The sequence below is a fragment of the Capsicum annuum genome, chromosome 9 (genome assembly GCF_002878395.1).
Source record: "Capsicum annuum cultivar UCD-10X-F1 chromosome 9, UCD10Xv1.1, whole genome shotgun sequence".
Taxonomy (NCBI): Eukaryota; Viridiplantae; Streptophyta; class Magnoliopsida; order Solanales; family Solanaceae; genus Capsicum; species Capsicum annuum.
Genome location: NC_061119.1, coordinates 8,040,498 through 8,057,214, shown reverse-complemented (window position 1 = coordinate 8,057,214; position 16,717 = coordinate 8,040,498). Strand labels below are relative to the sequence as shown.

The following is a 16,717-nucleotide window of genomic DNA, read 5'->3' as shown; positions in this document are numbered from 1 at the left end:
CTCCAACTTCAACTCCAATTCCAACTCCAAAAAAATTTAGTAGTTTTCATGGTCAAATGCCTACTAACTATAGAGTTGTTTAGAAATATTTGAAATATAGAGAAGGAAATAGGTAATTGTTCTATATAAAAAAAATAGTTTTGTACAACCCTTTTAATGGGGAACAAAAATACAAAACTACAAATTATAAGGATCATTTATGTAGTTTATTGCTTATTTCCACCTAAACAACCGGCTCATTTTGACATTTCAAATTCAGTCCAACCTATCCATTTAACATGCCCAAATTCAGCCTGCTCATTTAAAATAAAGTATTCACGCCAACGTTTCAAACAGCTTAAAATTAAGCATAAATTCCTTCAGGGCATAAGATACGTTTTGGCAAGTACAAAACGATGGTATAGATAAAATTACTAGCTAATAATCACTGGCGTACATAATTCTTCACTGAGGAAGTTTATTAAGCTTGCAGTAGACATAATCCTTATACTTCTTGGTCTTGAATTTGGGTTGATTGGCCTCATTAACCAGCTTAGGGATTGGCCCAACTTCATGCTCTGATGGGGGCTCCAAGAAAACAGGCCATGACATTCTTGTCTTGTCCTTGTTCACTGTTGTCCGATGGTACACACTTTTGTATTTACCATTGCTAAGAATCTGTTCAACCATTTACTAATTTTTAGAAATAGAAACATAAAGAGAGACGGAGAGAGAGAATTCTAGGGCGAGGGCAGAGCTAGAAGAAGGGATACATGTTCGGACGTACTTAACTGATGCTTAAATGGTACATTTGTCTTAAAAATTCATTAAATATGTTTAGAACTCAATTATTAGTTTCCAATTGAACTCATTGCTCTCAAATATAAACTTATAAATTGAAAACTCTTGGTTTCACCTCTATACTAGGGCATTTTACCGGATACATATATGATAATAACTAGGGTAGTTTATAACAATCATACTAGGCCTCAATCCCAAGAAAAATTGAAGTCGACTATATAAAATATTGTTGATCATGCCGCTCTAATTAAGTTTGAGTAGGGAAAAAACTAACTCTAGAAACAAGTAGTTCAATGTACACCAAAATGATAGAATGATCAATAAGAAGTGAATAGGTTGTAGGAGATATACCTCAACTTGGTCACCGATATGGACAATTAGGGCATTTGGTATGTAGTTCACATCATACCAATGGCTATCCTTAAACACTTGGAGGCCTTGGACTTCATTTGGGACAAGAAGGGTGATGCAGGACATATCTGTATGGGCCACAACACCAAGGGCTAAATCGGGTCGTGGGCATGGTGGGTAATAATTGATCTTCAACAAGTAAACTATGTCTTCACCACCAGCTGCCTCCATCATTTCGTGGGCTTCCAATCCAAGCCCAAGTGACAAGCACTTAAACATCCTATCTACAATTACTCGGAGACTCTTTGCATATTCCTCGTTTGCTTCCCTACAAAAAAATATTCAAAGTAAATAAACAACAATATGTATTTAAAGACGATTCAAAATTTAAAATTTGATGATACTAAGTCCCGACACTTTGGACATTGTGACTAATGCATGAATTTAAGTGTGATAGCACTTAAGTATACAAAACGTGTTTGAGAAAAATAAATTTAGTTACTTCTAGTCATACTAATAAACTTGTAATATCATAGTATTTATATTCAACCATCAACATCCTATTTAACATGGATTCGACTCCTCTTTATTTCTCGTATATTCATTTTTCTCAAGTTATCAAGTTCTTGTTTGAATTGAGGATAGGTGGCATAGGCTAAAATTATGGGTAGGATTTAATTGACTAAAGCAAGCCGACAACCATAATTTAGATCATTAATATTCCATATATATATATATATATATACTTTTTACAGTTCAGTAATCCTACAATCGTTACATATTATCTTTCTCATAAAAATATTCTTAAAAAGTATATCTCTTCTTAATTTCTTTTTCATGTCGTATCTGTCTTTCTTTTTTTAAAAAAAAAAAATTATAACTTATTACGTAGTTTTTAATTTCTTTTTGAGTTATATTCTGAAATGGGAAAAGAAATGTTTAAACAAAAAAGGAAGAAAGGAATTACTTATCTAAAGCATGATTAGAGCCTTGCTTTAGATTTGAAATTTTAATTATTTATTTGAAATTATGTCATGTCACAGAGAAATCTAAGCAAAAACTTTAGAATCATAGAGAGGCGCCCCATTTATCAAACATCATCAAGAAAAAAGTGGGAGTAGTAAACTAGCTGAACTAGAAAACTTAAGAAATAAACTATAATAAAGGTACTATGTAAGTTCTTTTAATTGAAGGATGTCTTATGATTGATAACATCTTGTTATTCTATAAAACCCATCTAATTTACACCAGTTTTTTTTATCATTCTTCAAACTATTAACACGTCTTCCTTGTGAATACAAAGTAACTACTCCAAATGGCGTAGAAAGCAATCCATTTTGGCTTTCAAGTGGCAAACAAAAAGATTATAGGCCTTAGTAGCTAGAATGGCTTATTGTCTACGGTACTATGTTTAGATTTAGTTGGCATCTTGAGAAAAATCCAGGGCACTCAAGTAAGATGCCACTTTATACCCTATCTATCCCATTCTCGATGGTGGTATAATTTTATGTTTGTTATGAAACAATAAAGAATAAAAAAGAAGAGTAGAGAGAATAAGGAGAGTAATTGTTATTTTCTTGAGGGATCTCTTGGATTCTTGGGATGATTTACAATGAAGGGAGTCATTCTATTTATAGGAGAAATTATTCATAATTTATGACTAAAATACAAATATATTGATAGATCATATTAGATTTTGATAGATTTTATCTATAGACATTCACTATAATGTAAATACATTTATAACACTTCCCCTTGAATGTCTAATTGATAGATAATAAGCCTCGTTAAAAACTTACTAGAAAAAAACCAGTGGAAAAAAATCCAGTGAAGAAAAAAGAGTACACATCTCTAATAATACCATATAGGCTGCCTCATTAAAAAAATTATAAGAAAAACCCGGTGGGCAAAAACCTTGAAAGGAAAAAAGAGTACAATGCGTATTTTCTCCCCGTAATGAGAACATCCTTGAACTTTTGCATCCCGATCTTGTGCACCATTTTCTTGAAAATTGTAATTGGAGGAGACTTGGTGAATAAATCAGCCATATTGTCAGTTGAACGAATCTATTGCACGTTAATATCACCATTATTTAAAGCTTTGATGAAGTGTACTTTGTTCTATCTCCTTTTATGAATCCTCCATTAAGATGTGTTATGCATGCTGCATTATCTCTGCATAAAATTATGGGCATATTGTCACATTTCAAACCACATTTTTCTTAAATGAGATGTTTCATGGACCTCAACCACACACATTCTAGGTTTGCTTCATGAATAGCTATCATCTCAACATGATTCGATGAAGTGGCTAGGATAGATTGTGTTGTATATCTCCAAGATATGGTAGTACCACCACATATGAACACATAGCCTAGTTGAGATCGAACTTTATGTAGGTCAGATAAGTACCCAACATCAATAGGACCAATAAGATCAGGACTGCTAACTTGCTAACAAATTAACTGTAAAAGGCTACATCAGGCCTTGAAGTATTTGCAAGATACATTAGTGCATCAATTGCACTGAGATATGATACTTCATAATCAAGGAGTTCCTCATTCTTTTATTGAGGTCGGAATGAATACTTATTCAATTGTGCATATTTCTCATTTAAGCAAATATTCTATTACTTTTGAAAACTCTCCATGAGTTTCAATGATACTCAAATCATCAAATTATCTTTTATGAGGATAATATGAAGTTTTTTGGTTTCCCAGAAACTTTATATGCTTCAGGCATTTTGAATCCTTTAAGCATTTTCATATGAATTTTTGTCAAGTGACAATATCCAACATGTCAAGCGTGACATCTTCAAGTGTCTGGAGTGAAAATCAAATAAGTTTTACGATTACCAAAATGTATCCTTTCAGGTCACTTGATAAATTTTTCTATGTTAGCATGCTTAAATAAATGTAGAATTCGGATCCTCGTAATCTTTCACAATATTACGCCAATATTGTATCAAAGATATTGATTATACATCATTTTGTATCGGTTCATAGTGTGACATAATATTTTGAGATCTCATCACTTCATTATTTTTAGGTACCTGAACCTCTCATAAGGTTTCATGAAGTGTTAAGTCGTAGGCTCTTCAAAAGCACATTGCCTTTTTATTATGATTATTTGTTCCTTATCCTTTTCAAGGATTATTTTACTTGGGACTGATTGGTTTATGATGCTTCATGCATGCATAGACTTTGTCCTTCAAGGACATAAATAGGAGCACTTGCATCTTAAATATGAGATGCTTTCGGCATTTGACGTGAATTATCTTATGAATGAGGGTCTGATGATAATTCCTAACATATTTCATAACTGCTTATAATCTCCCCCTTATGTTAAAAAAACTAACATACATCCTCCATCTTCTTTGAGAAATCCATCTTTGTGCATCATGGTATATTCATTAATCGTGTACCGCACATTAAAATTATTAGATGGAATAGTTGGTTTCTCACCTTGAACCAATTGAGAGAGAAGAAATAATCATAATTTATTGGTCTAATGCATATAATTTCTATTGTATGCAACATATCATATTTCAGACCAACACATGAAGCTTTGTTCTCATTAGCAATGGTTTAGCTATATATCGAAGACATTCAATGTCAAACCATCATCATCAAGATGAATTGTCTTGATTACACAATCTGAAAATTATGTTCTTAACTCAATTTTATTGAGCAAGCAACGTTATAAATGTCAAACTGCATGTTGACAATAAATGTACAAGTGATCATCTTATATTGATGTATCTTAATAGATCACATGATAGGTGAACGGGCCCATATTCACCTTTTATACTTTTCCAAATTTGAAGAGATCCAATCCCAATATTAGTTAGTCCAACCAACTTATCATGAGAACAAGCAACATAAATAATTCTTGAAGAATCTTTTATTTCTTCAACATATGTCTAATACTCAATATGCACATCTTCATGATGATAAATCGTGTATGTCAATAGATTAAATGATTTGTATTAGTAACACCAAGTTACCATAACATGTGCAAAATTTTTTTAGTAAAAATCAGGCTTACTATTGCATGAAATTTGTATCAATAAACAATAAACTCTTAGTTTATTATGACATGTGATTTCATCATACTTCGGTAACTTTTCACAATTGTGTTTCTTATCATAGTAACTTGGAGATATTCAATCTTCCAATTATTTCACCTCTTTTGAAAGTGGATTGTGATATCTTCACAATTAAGAATACATTCGAGTGTATATAGAATCACATTATATTCACCCCAGGATATAGATCTATATTTATAATAATCGAAATTCTCATTCCAGGAATGAAATATAATCATGCCTTAAGCATATCAAATTATGGTAGCTACTACAAAATCAAATTGAGGCATTCATATGATTTATTGCTAACACATTCAATTCAAGGAATGGAGTATATTTAATGGGACATGTTTCACCAATATCCATAATTTTGTCTTAGTCATCACAATATCATCAATATGGTGCATTGAGATTTAAACTCAACGTATTATCCATATAAAAGCGTCTTAGGCATAAATCGATGGGACTTGAACCCAACATATTATCATCTCTTTTGATAAGATTGTTCTTAAGGAATAAAGTTAAAACATAAATGGTTCCAAACCAAATATTTTTCCTCAAATCCAACAAAAATTATATTATTAGTAGCAAAAGACAAATAATATAAGGAATTACTAACCTTGAAATTACCTTTAGATTTATAATCTCACCTTATTTGGTAGAGTCTCGTGCTGATAACATTTTATGAAACAATAAAGAAGAAGATTAGAGAGAATAAAGAGAGTAATTGTTATTTCTCTTGAGAGATCTCTTGGATCCTTGGGATGATTTACAATGAAGAGAGTCATTCTATTTATAGAGGAAATTACTCCTAGTTTCTGAGTAAAAGACAGATACTTCAAATTCTGATAGATATCAACTAGATATTGATAGATCTTATTAGATCTTGATAGATCTTATCTATATAGACATTCACTATAATATAAATACATTTATAACAAGGTTTATATTTTAGATTTAACATTTTTTTCCTTTTTCTGCGTAAAGAAAAGCTTTAAAAAACTATAGTACAAAAAATTACCAACACAAATCATGAAAGCACTACCATACATAACTACCATGAAAGTGCTTGCGCGCATACATTTTTATGTTAGGATTTACCTTATATGATCCAGTTCCTCTCCATTTTTTTCCTCTCCAATTTTCTCAAGTTCTTGCTTGGATTGAAAACATATGATCATCATTTAAAATTAATGGTTGGGATTTAATTACTTAAGTCAAAGTTCTAATCATAGTTATCTACTTTCATATATTTATTGCTTAAATATTTTTAACTATCCATTATGTATCTTTCTTAAATATATTAAATTACTTTCTTTCTATCCTTGAACAATTTTCGGCTAGGTTTTTACTTTTTTTTGGCTTATGTTTGCCATTTTTTTTAATTAATGTTTTTCAATTTAAAAAAGTAAAGATTGTGGCTTGATTTTTTTTAATTTTATTTTCTTTATGTGCCAAATAAATTCATTGTAGTGTCAAATGAAATATAAAAATTGTGCCAAATAAATCCAATATATATATATATATATATATATATATATATATATATATATTTGCTAATGTTTGTTGTTTTTCTTAAGTAATGTTTTTCAAATAAAAAAATAAAGATTGTGGCTTGAATTTTTTCTAATTTTATTTTTTTATGTACCATACGTATGCCAAATTAAATAAAAAGGTTGTGCCAAATAAATTCATTATATTTTCTTTATGTATCTCTTTTGAATTCTCAACTAGAAAAATTAAAATTTTAACTATATTATGAATTCTAAAAAATTAAAAATCAAACTATTTAGAAAAAAATTTTAATATATATTTTGTGGCAGTAAAGATTTTTTTAAAAAATATTGGGTAAAAGATATAATAGATATTTAAAGAAAAAATATAACTAAATAAGGAAGTAAATAACTATGGTGAGACTTTGATTTAACTAATTAAATCTCAACCATTAATTTTATACTATGACACGTGTCTTTAATTCAATCAAGAACTTGGAAAAATTGAAGAGAAGAAAAATGGAGAGGAGTCGGATCCTACCTTATATATGTACATCTCACTTCATAAATAAATTTTCGTTATTGTGGGATAAAATATAATTAAAATAAATTAAATTAAAAAATAATAACAAGAAAATTGGTGTTGCAACATGCAAAATGTCGTGACATGAATTGGTGTTGCAACATGATTAGTAAATTTAGTGTTGTGACATGGTGTTTGATTGTTTAGCTTGGGCGTTCATTTATAAATAGATGAATTCACCATCATTCCAACATACACCAAAATAGAGAGAACAATAGAGAGAAAAGAGAGTAATCCACAGATATTCTACAGTCTGTGAGAAAAATAGTGTGGAAGTAATATTATAGTGAGTTGTGTGAAATAAAAGAGTGTTATTTCTTTTGTAAGAGTAGTAGTCTTTTGACACTACCAATTTGTAATTAGTATTATTGTATCACTCCATTAGATATTTTATTTACCCCATTATTATAATATTTGATGTCATTGTTACTCTCTTTTTATTGCTATTTTGTGTGGATATTATCCTCAGTGGTATTATTTATTTTCCAACAAAGTGGTATCAAAGCCATGACAAATAATAGTCCACTGTCTATTTAGTATCCCTGCCTTACAAAGGAAAATTATGAAAAATGGTGCCTACAAATGAAAGCCATTCTTGGTTCTCAAGATGTTTGGGACATTGTAGACAAAAGGTATACAAAACCCGTCAATGAAGAGACTCCGTCGCAAAATAAAAAGATGTCTTGATTAAGACAAGAAAGAAAGATCAACATGCCCTCACTCTCATCTACCAATATTTGGGTGATGGTATGTTTGAGAAGGTGGCTGATGCAACCACCTCGAAGGAAGCTTGGGAGATTTTACAACATTCTCTCCAAGAAGTTGATAAGGTGAAGAAGGTAAAACTTCAAACTCTAAGGGCTGATTTTGAAGTTTTAAAAATGAAAGAATCTAATTCTATTTTGAATTTTTGTTCAAGAGTATATGGTTGTTGTGAATCAACTAAGAAGGTACGGGGAGAAAGTAGATGATGTGAGTGTGGTATGTGGTAGAAAAGATCCTTCACTCTTTAACACCAAAATTTGATTATGCGGTGTGTGCTACTGAGGAGTCCAAAGATTTAGACTTTATGGCAGTAGAGCAATTAGAAGGTTCTTTACAAGTCCACGAAGAAAAAATGAAAAGAAAAAAAAATGAGCCGTTGGAGCAACTTCTTAAAACTCAGGCATCCTTAAAAAATTTTGGAGGTGAAAACGTTACAGAGAAAATGAACAATGGCGAGTCCGTGGCTGCCCCAGAGGTCTTGGAAGAGGAAGAAGTTATATCAATAAATTCAACAATGAAGATAAAAATCACCAAATATTCAGAGGTCGTGATTGTGGACAACGAGGAGGAAGATGGCGTGGAGCTTATCAAGGTACTAATAAAATGAGGTATGAAAAATCTAAAATTGGGTGAAAAAATTGTCATAAATTTGGACATTACTCTTGGGAATGTCGTAGTAATGTTGAAAAAATATCTAACCTTGTTGACAACAACAAAGAATAAGATGAGTCAACATTATTAATGGCACTCATAGAAGATAATATAGATGATTACAGTTCATGATATCTTGATAATGGAGCAAGAAATCATATGTGTAGCTATGAAGAAAATTTTGTGGAGATCAAGAAGACGGCGAGAGGTAATGTGCCTTTTGGAGATACCTCAAAGATTCAAATTGAAGAAATAGGTATAATTTTGATATCCTGTAAAAATGGTGATCACAAATTGATCAATGAGGTTTACTATGTGCTAAAACTAAAAATAATATTTTGAGTTTGGGCCAACTTCTTGAAAAAAGATACGATATTCATATACTAAATATGCATCTTTGGCTTAGAGATTCAAGTAATAATTTAATTGTCAAAGTGCATACGACAAAAAAAAAGATTATTTCCTTTGAATCTTAAGACCATTAATTCAAAGTGTTTAAAGGCTAATGTGCAAGATGAATTGTGGTGTTGGCATATGCGATTTAGACATTTGAACTTTGAAGCTCTCAAATCAATGGGAGACAAGAACATAATTGATGGAATTCCATCAATCAATCATCTCAATCAGTTGTATGAAGCTTATCTTCTTGGAAAACATGCAAGGAGGTTTTTTTATGTGTGAGCCTATGCTAACATATTTGAGGTTTTTAACTCTAAATAATTGCAAGATCTTGAGCAACTTTAGTTGTTTTTTATTAGTTTACTTTGATTTTGCAGTAAATGTTGAGATGCAGGAAACCAAAAATAATAGAAGAAAAAAGGCTAAAATGTGAAGCAAATAAAAGACAAGTGTGGTTGACGACATTCATGATAAGTCATCAGCCCAGTGATAAGCTATCAAAGACAATTTCAGCCTTAAACAGGAGATGAGTTTCAGTTGGAAGAGTTGACGACATTTTGTGATAGGCCGTCAGAATGGTGATAAGGCGTCAAGGATACCTTCAGACGTAGACAGGACATAAGAATTAGAGTAGGAATATGACAATGTTCTTGATAAGCCGTCAAAATCCTGATAGACCATCATCGTCATCGTCGGTCTTAGATAGCAAGACCCAAAAGTAAAGAGGAGCTGACGACATCCATGATAAGTCGTCAGACTCCTGATAAGATATCACGGATGTCGTCGTCTATTCCGAGGAAAAGCTGTAACCTTGATTTTGTTTCCATAATTAGGGTAAACTATTTAAAGCTTTGTTTTACGGTTTTCTAGGGGGATTCCAGACATTATTCGACACTTTGAGTTTTGACAACATACTCTAATATTTTCTCTCTCTACTTCTAGACTTACAACACAACTATTTCAAGAGATTATTATCAGTATTTTTGGGATTTTCCTTTGTGATCTAATCTATGATTCACTGGTTATTATTCATCTCTATAAGTTTATCTTTCAAATCACGAATTCAAATAGGTGTTTCTTTCATTGCATCATGAGTGGCTAAACTCCCTTAACCTGAATTATGGGATCTAGGGTTAGGTCTTGATGAGGTGCTAAGTATTCAAGATTCAATAAGTAGTAGGATCTCTTAATAATTTTAAAGTTTTAATTAACGTCTGTTGGTTGCAAATAGTAGACACACCTGCTTTAATTTGCTTGAGAAAGAAATCAAATATAGTAGGAAGTGAATTATCAACAAGGACTCAAAAATACTTCATTTAATAATCAACGCTGTAACAAGGTTGGTTAACCTGAGGTAAAATCTTTGCGGTAAATAGAAATTCCTTAAGTCTGAGAGGATTAGGGAATTAAACAGTTAAGTAGATCGAGAGACATTTAAGCATAACATCGATAAACATAGCTTGTTATCTTCCCCACCTTGAGAATCTTGAATCACTTTTAGCATCTATCATGTACCGAAAGCCCTAGTGAACATAATTCTAGTTATTTCATAAACTCTTGATTTACAAACACCAAAAGTAAAGTGACAAACAACAACTTGTTAAACCTAAACCCCCATTTCAGGAAACATTAAACTATCAGTGGAATAAATCGCAAACAACCTGAGTTCACACCATATTCCCTATGGGATTCGACCTCAACCTAGTTGGGTTTTATATTGACAACAATTTCTTACACCCATTCAAGAGTGAAATTTGAGCATTATCAAAAATGGCATCGTTGCCGAGGAATACGATTGTAAGCTGAAGTTTGTATGCGCTAATCGATTGTTAGTTAAGTTTCCTAGATTTACGTTTATTTGTTGTTTTTGTTTATTGGCAAGATTTTATAGTGTATGCCAAGAACCAGATGTTCTGGAGAAACATTATTACCACTAAATTCGAAACCTTAACGAATAGGAAAAATGGCAGAACAACAAAAGGATGGCAGACTGGCAGCCTTAGCTAGAGCTCGGGTGAATGTGCAAAATGTTGGGCAACATGCACAACATCCAAACCCTGAGGACGAATATTTAGGGGACGACGAGTTGTTGAATCCAGGGGACCCAAGGCGTGCAGAGTAGATAGTTGCACAAGTTCCACCTAATGTTAACCAAAACTGTTCATTGTAAAGAAAACAAGAGTACCAGGCGGTCCAGTATGATATAAATGATGATGATGATGGTATGGATGGGACAGGTGCAATGGGTGTAATCATTCCTCCACCATTGGCACCTGGAGCCAAATTTAACATTACGAGCACTATGATCCAACTCCTTAATCTGAAGGGGTTGTTTAGAGGCCTTCCTAGGGATGACTCCAATGTGCATCTAGTGAATTTTATCACCATTTGCAAATCTTTTGATAACCTAGAAGTGGACTAGAACGCTATATGGTTGAGGTTGTTCCCGTTGTCTCTATCTGGGGAAGCAACATTGTGGCTGTATGAGCTTATGCCTGATTCCATCACCCACTGAAGGGAATTAAAAGAAGTGTTTCTAGAACAGTTTTTTCCACCCTCCGGGAGAGTACAGTTGAGAGACGACATTAGCAACTTTAGACAGCTTCCTACTGAAGCTTTGCATGAGACATGGAAGAGATTCAAAAAGAAGCTGACACAGTGTCCAAATCACAATATAACGAACCTACACTTGATGGAGACTTTGTACAGATCCCTAAACTCTGTAACAAAGTCAATTATAGATAATGCTGCAGGTGGTTCGTTTATTAATCTGTCTTTTTATGATGCCTCAGATATGCTGAATAGGATAACCAAATAGAGTCAGGCTTGGTATACCAGGGATTCTATGGTAGCAAGCCCCACAATTTCTGTTGGTATGTCTGCTAAACAATGCAGGAGAGATAAGGAAAGGGATAAAGACATGGCCTATCTAAAGACTCAGATGGACTTGCTTACTAAGAACTTATTATTGGGGAAGACTGAGAAGTGAAGGTTGTAACGTATCAAGACCGAGTTGATGTGAAGCCTAAAGAAAAGGCTAATTATGTTAATAATCAGGGGGGTTTTGAGGAAAAACCCAAGGAAATCAAGGTCAGAACATTTATGATGAGCCTGGTTACAAAGAAAGGGAGCAAGAAAACTGGAGAAGCAATAATGACAGGAGTGGTTTATATGTTCCTCCTGGAAATCAGGAAGCTGCTGGGAATAGCTTTGGAAAGATATCCATGGAGAATATGATGGAGAAGTTGTTGAAGGGAGTTGAGGCCACCAACTCTGGTGTAACCACCATGAAGACTGATCTGACATCCATCAGTCAGTTGGTGCACTCACACTACGCTGCCATCAAACAGTTGGAGCAGTAGATGGGCCAACTTTTTGCTGCATTTAACCAGCGAAAGAGCAAAACGTTACCAAGTAATACGGTTCAGAATCCATAAAATGATGGCTCATGCATGGTGATTACCGCTAGGAGTGGTAAAATATTACCTGGCCCTTCTGTGGGAAAATTTGTAAATAGTGAGGTAGTTGTTTATGAATTCAAAGAAAGCAATCCAGTGGAGTCTGAGAAGCTGGATAGTTCTGTTAATGCTTTGGAGAAAGAAAGAGAGAAAGAAGAGAAAGTGGTGTTGAAAACTATACCAAGGCCACCACCTCTCTTTCCTCAATGATTGCAGAAGAAGGATGATGATACAAATTATAGCAAATTCATGGCAATGCTCAAGTAATTAATAATAAATGTGCTTTTAGTTGAGGAACTTGAGAAAATGCCAGGATACGCAAAATTCATGAAGGACCTTATGACTAAGGAAAGAGCTGTGAGCTATGAATTGGAGGAAAATCTCCACCATTGTAGCGTTATTTCTACAAGGACCTTAGTGCAGAAGAAGCCAAACCCGGGCGCATTTACTATTCCTTGTACAATTGGGACTATGGAATTTGCCAAGGCATTATGTGATCTAGGAGTAAGCATTAATTTGATGCCACTGACTATTTATAGAAAGTTAGGTCTGGGAAATCCCATACCCCCCAATATGGGACTCGTGATGGCGGATAGGTCAGTGAAGCGACCTGTTGGTATTCTGTATGATGTTTTGGTGAAGGTGTCCAACTTTATATTCCCTGTAGACTTCATTATTCTAGATTGCGAGGTGGACTTCAAGGTGCTCATAATTTTGGGTCAACCTTTCCTCGCAACCGAAAGTGTGTTGATTGATTTGAGAGAGAATGAGCTCTTATTCAGGATGAATAATAAAGTGGTCTGGTTTGATGTGGGTAAGTCAACGAAGTAACATGAAGAAATGAGTGTGTTCTCATTAGTTGATGTGTATTATGAGGACAAACAGGAAGTGTCCATAGCTGAGAAACTTGTTATCGAACCTTTGGCCGTAATTATAATGAATTATGATCGTGAAGGCATCGGGGAGTATGAAGAGACCATTTGTGATTTGATAGGAATGGGTTCATATCCTTATGCTCCTAAAAACCTAGACCTTGACCTTAGTAATCGACCAATACCACCAGCTAATCCATCTATTGAGGAGCCTCTGGTGTTGGAATTGAAAGAACCACCTGGACACTTATGATACATATTTCTAGGTAACGAGAACACGCTACCTGTTATTATTGTGGCTGATTTAGATAAGCAATAGGTAAACACACTTATTTCAGTATTTTAGAGGCACAAGAGAGCTATAGGATGGACCATCGCAAATATTATTGGCATTCCCCCAGGCATCTGCACGCATAAAATTCAACTTGAGGAAGATTGTATTCCAACCATAGAGCATCAGTGCCATCTTAACCCACCAATGCAAGAGGTGGTTAAGAAGGAGATTATTAAGTGGTTGGATGCAAGAGTGGTTTACCCTATTTCTGACAACAAGTGGGTGAGCCCAGTTCAATATATGCCCAAAAAAGGGGGTATGATGGTGGTTGCTAATGAAAGGAATGAGTTGATTCCACTCAGACCTATAACTGGGTGGAGAGTTTGTATGTACTACCGCAATCTAAATTCTTGGACTCTGTAAAAACACTTCCTGATGCCTTTTATGGACCAAATACTTAATTGATTAGCTGAAAGGGGGTGGTATTACTTCTTGGATGGTTATTTTGGATACAACCAAATCTGCATTGCTCCTGAAGATCATGATAAGATGACATTCAAATGCCCATATGGCACCTTTACATTTAAGAGAATGCAATTTAGGCTATGCAATGCGCCTACCACTTTTCAATGGTGTATGATTTCTATCTTTTCATTCGAGATGTGTTTGGCAAATCTAAATCTAGCCTTGTAGAGATGTGTTGAATTTAATTTGGTGCTTAACTGGGAAAAATGTTAGTTCATAGTAAAAGAGGGCATCATTCTTGGCCACAAAATTTCCAAAAAATGGATAGAAGTTGATCAAGCCAAAGTAGAAGTTATTGAGAAACTACCACCTCCCATTTCAATGAAGGGAGTGCGTAGTTTTCTTGGACATGATGGCTTTTATCGGAGATTTATAAAAGACTTCTCGAAAGTTGCAAATCCACTGTACAAATTTTTGGAGAAAGAAGTGAAGTTTTCATTTGATGATTAATGCTTGAAGGCATTTGAATGCCTTAAAAAGAAACTGGTTGAGGCCCCTATTATTGTTGCACCTGACTGGTCAAGAATATTTGATATCATGTGTGATGCCAGTGGTATTGCCCTTAGAGCTGTATTGGGATAAAAAAGGGACAAATTATTTCATCCGATATATTACACCAGCAAAGCACTAAATGGAGCACAAAAGAATTACACCATCAATAAATAGGAACCTTTGGCCGTAGTGTATGCTTTTGAGAAGTTCAGATCTTATCTTCTCGGGACCAAAGTGGTGTCTACACCGACCATGCTGCCTTGAAGTATCCAATGGCTAAGAAGGATGCAAAATCAAGGCTGATTAGATGGGTATTATTGCTGCAAGAATTTGACTTTGAGGTCAAAGATAGGAAAGGTTGTGAAAACAAGGTTGTAGATCATTTCTCTAGAATGGAAGGTGAACATAAAATTTATGATAAAACAAATATCAATGATGCATTTCCTAATGAGGAGATCCTGGCTACCGCTGTGGAAAAATTGCATTGGTATGTGGATTATGAAAATTATGTTGTGAGTGAGGTCATCCCAGAAAACCATTCTTTCCATCAAAGGAAGAAATTCTTGCATGATGTGACTCATTTCTTCTGGGATGAACCATATCTTTTTCGGTGATGTACGGACAATATTATAAGGAGATGCATATCAGAAATGGATGTATTGCGCATATTGGAAGCATGTCATGCTTCCCCAGTAAGGGTCACCATGCAGGCGACTAAACGGCTAGAAAGGTGTTGCAGAGTAGCTATTATTGGCTAACATTGTTCAAAGATACCCATAAGTTTGTGCTGAAATGTGACCAATGTCATAGGCAAGGTTCAATCTCCAAAAGACATGAGATTCCCTTGACTAAGATTCTTGAAGTAGAATTGTTTGATGTTTGGTGCATTGATGGGTCCTTTTGTAAGCTTGTATTGGATGAAGTATATCTTAGTTAATGTTGACTACGTCTCAAAATGGGTCGAAGCTATAGCATTGTCTGATAATGAAGGGAAGAGGGTTGTTGCTTTTCTCAAGAAGAACATCTTCTCTCGCTTTGGAGTACCACGTACTATTATACGTGATGAAGGATCTCATTTTTGCAACAAACTATTTCGAGCAGCTTTAGCAAAATATGGGGTGAAACAACATCGAGTAGCTACTCCATACCATCCACAAACCAGTGGGCAAGTGGAGGTATCAAATCGAGATATTAAAGCCATCCTAGCCAAAACGGTGAACGCTAGCCAGAAAGATTGGTCTCAAAATCTCGATGATGCCCTGTGGGCATATTAGACTGCATTCAAGACACCAATTGGCATTCACCATTTCAGCTGGTCTATGGAAAAGCTTGCCACCTACCAATAGAGTTGGAGCACAAAGCCTTATGGGCACTCAAAAGGCTAAATTTGAATTGGAAGGAGGCAACAGAGTTAAGACTGGGGCAACTGAATGAGATGGATGAATTCTATCTCAGGGCATATGAACGAGTAGATCTGTATAAAGAAAATATAAAAAAAATAACACGATTGAAAGATAGAGAAATGAGACTTCCAAAAGGGTGACATGGTACTTCTGTTCAATTCTAGACTCAAATTGTTCCCTGGTAAGCTAAAATCTAAGTGGCCGAGCCCTTTTAAAATTAGCCAAGTCTACTCATCTGGAGTAGTGGAAGTTAAAAACGATGATGGCAGTACCTTCAAGGTAAATGGGCAACGTGTCAAGCTTTACATTAGTCCGAAAGAATCAATGAAAAGTGTCACCATTATCTGTCTTAATAAAGTTTGAAGTAATCGAGATACCTGAGTCGTGTCACAACGTTACATCAGGAGCTGCATGGGAGGAAACCCATGAACCCCGGGATTGATCCATTCCAGGTATACTCTAGGATTGATCCATTCTAGGTATACTCTAACCCTTAGTTTAGTTTTATTTTCAATTTTAAGTTGAGGGTGTAGGGTAGGATGTTGTTATAACAATTTTTGGTATATAATTAGGAGTAATACAGGT

General features: G+C 34.3%; 1 protein-coding gene across 1 annotated transcript in view; it reads right to left on the bottom strand.

Moving 5' to 3' along the window:
• Positions 1 to 268: 268 nt before the first annotated feature.
• Positions 269 to 16,717, bottom strand: part of LOC107843086 (flavonol synthase/flavanone 3-hydroxylase) — a 38,454-nt gene continuing 22,005 nt past the window's right edge. Inside the window, exons 2-3 of the mRNA XM_016687254.2 lie at positions 1,132 to 1,459; positions 269 to 657 (exon numbers count right to left, since the gene is read on the bottom strand). Of these exons, the coding sequence (XP_016542740.1) occupies positions 445 to 657; positions 1,132 to 1,459 (541 nt within the window). The 3' untranslated portion in view covers positions 269 to 444. The remainder of the gene's footprint in view (positions 658 to 1,131; positions 1,460 to 16,717) is intronic.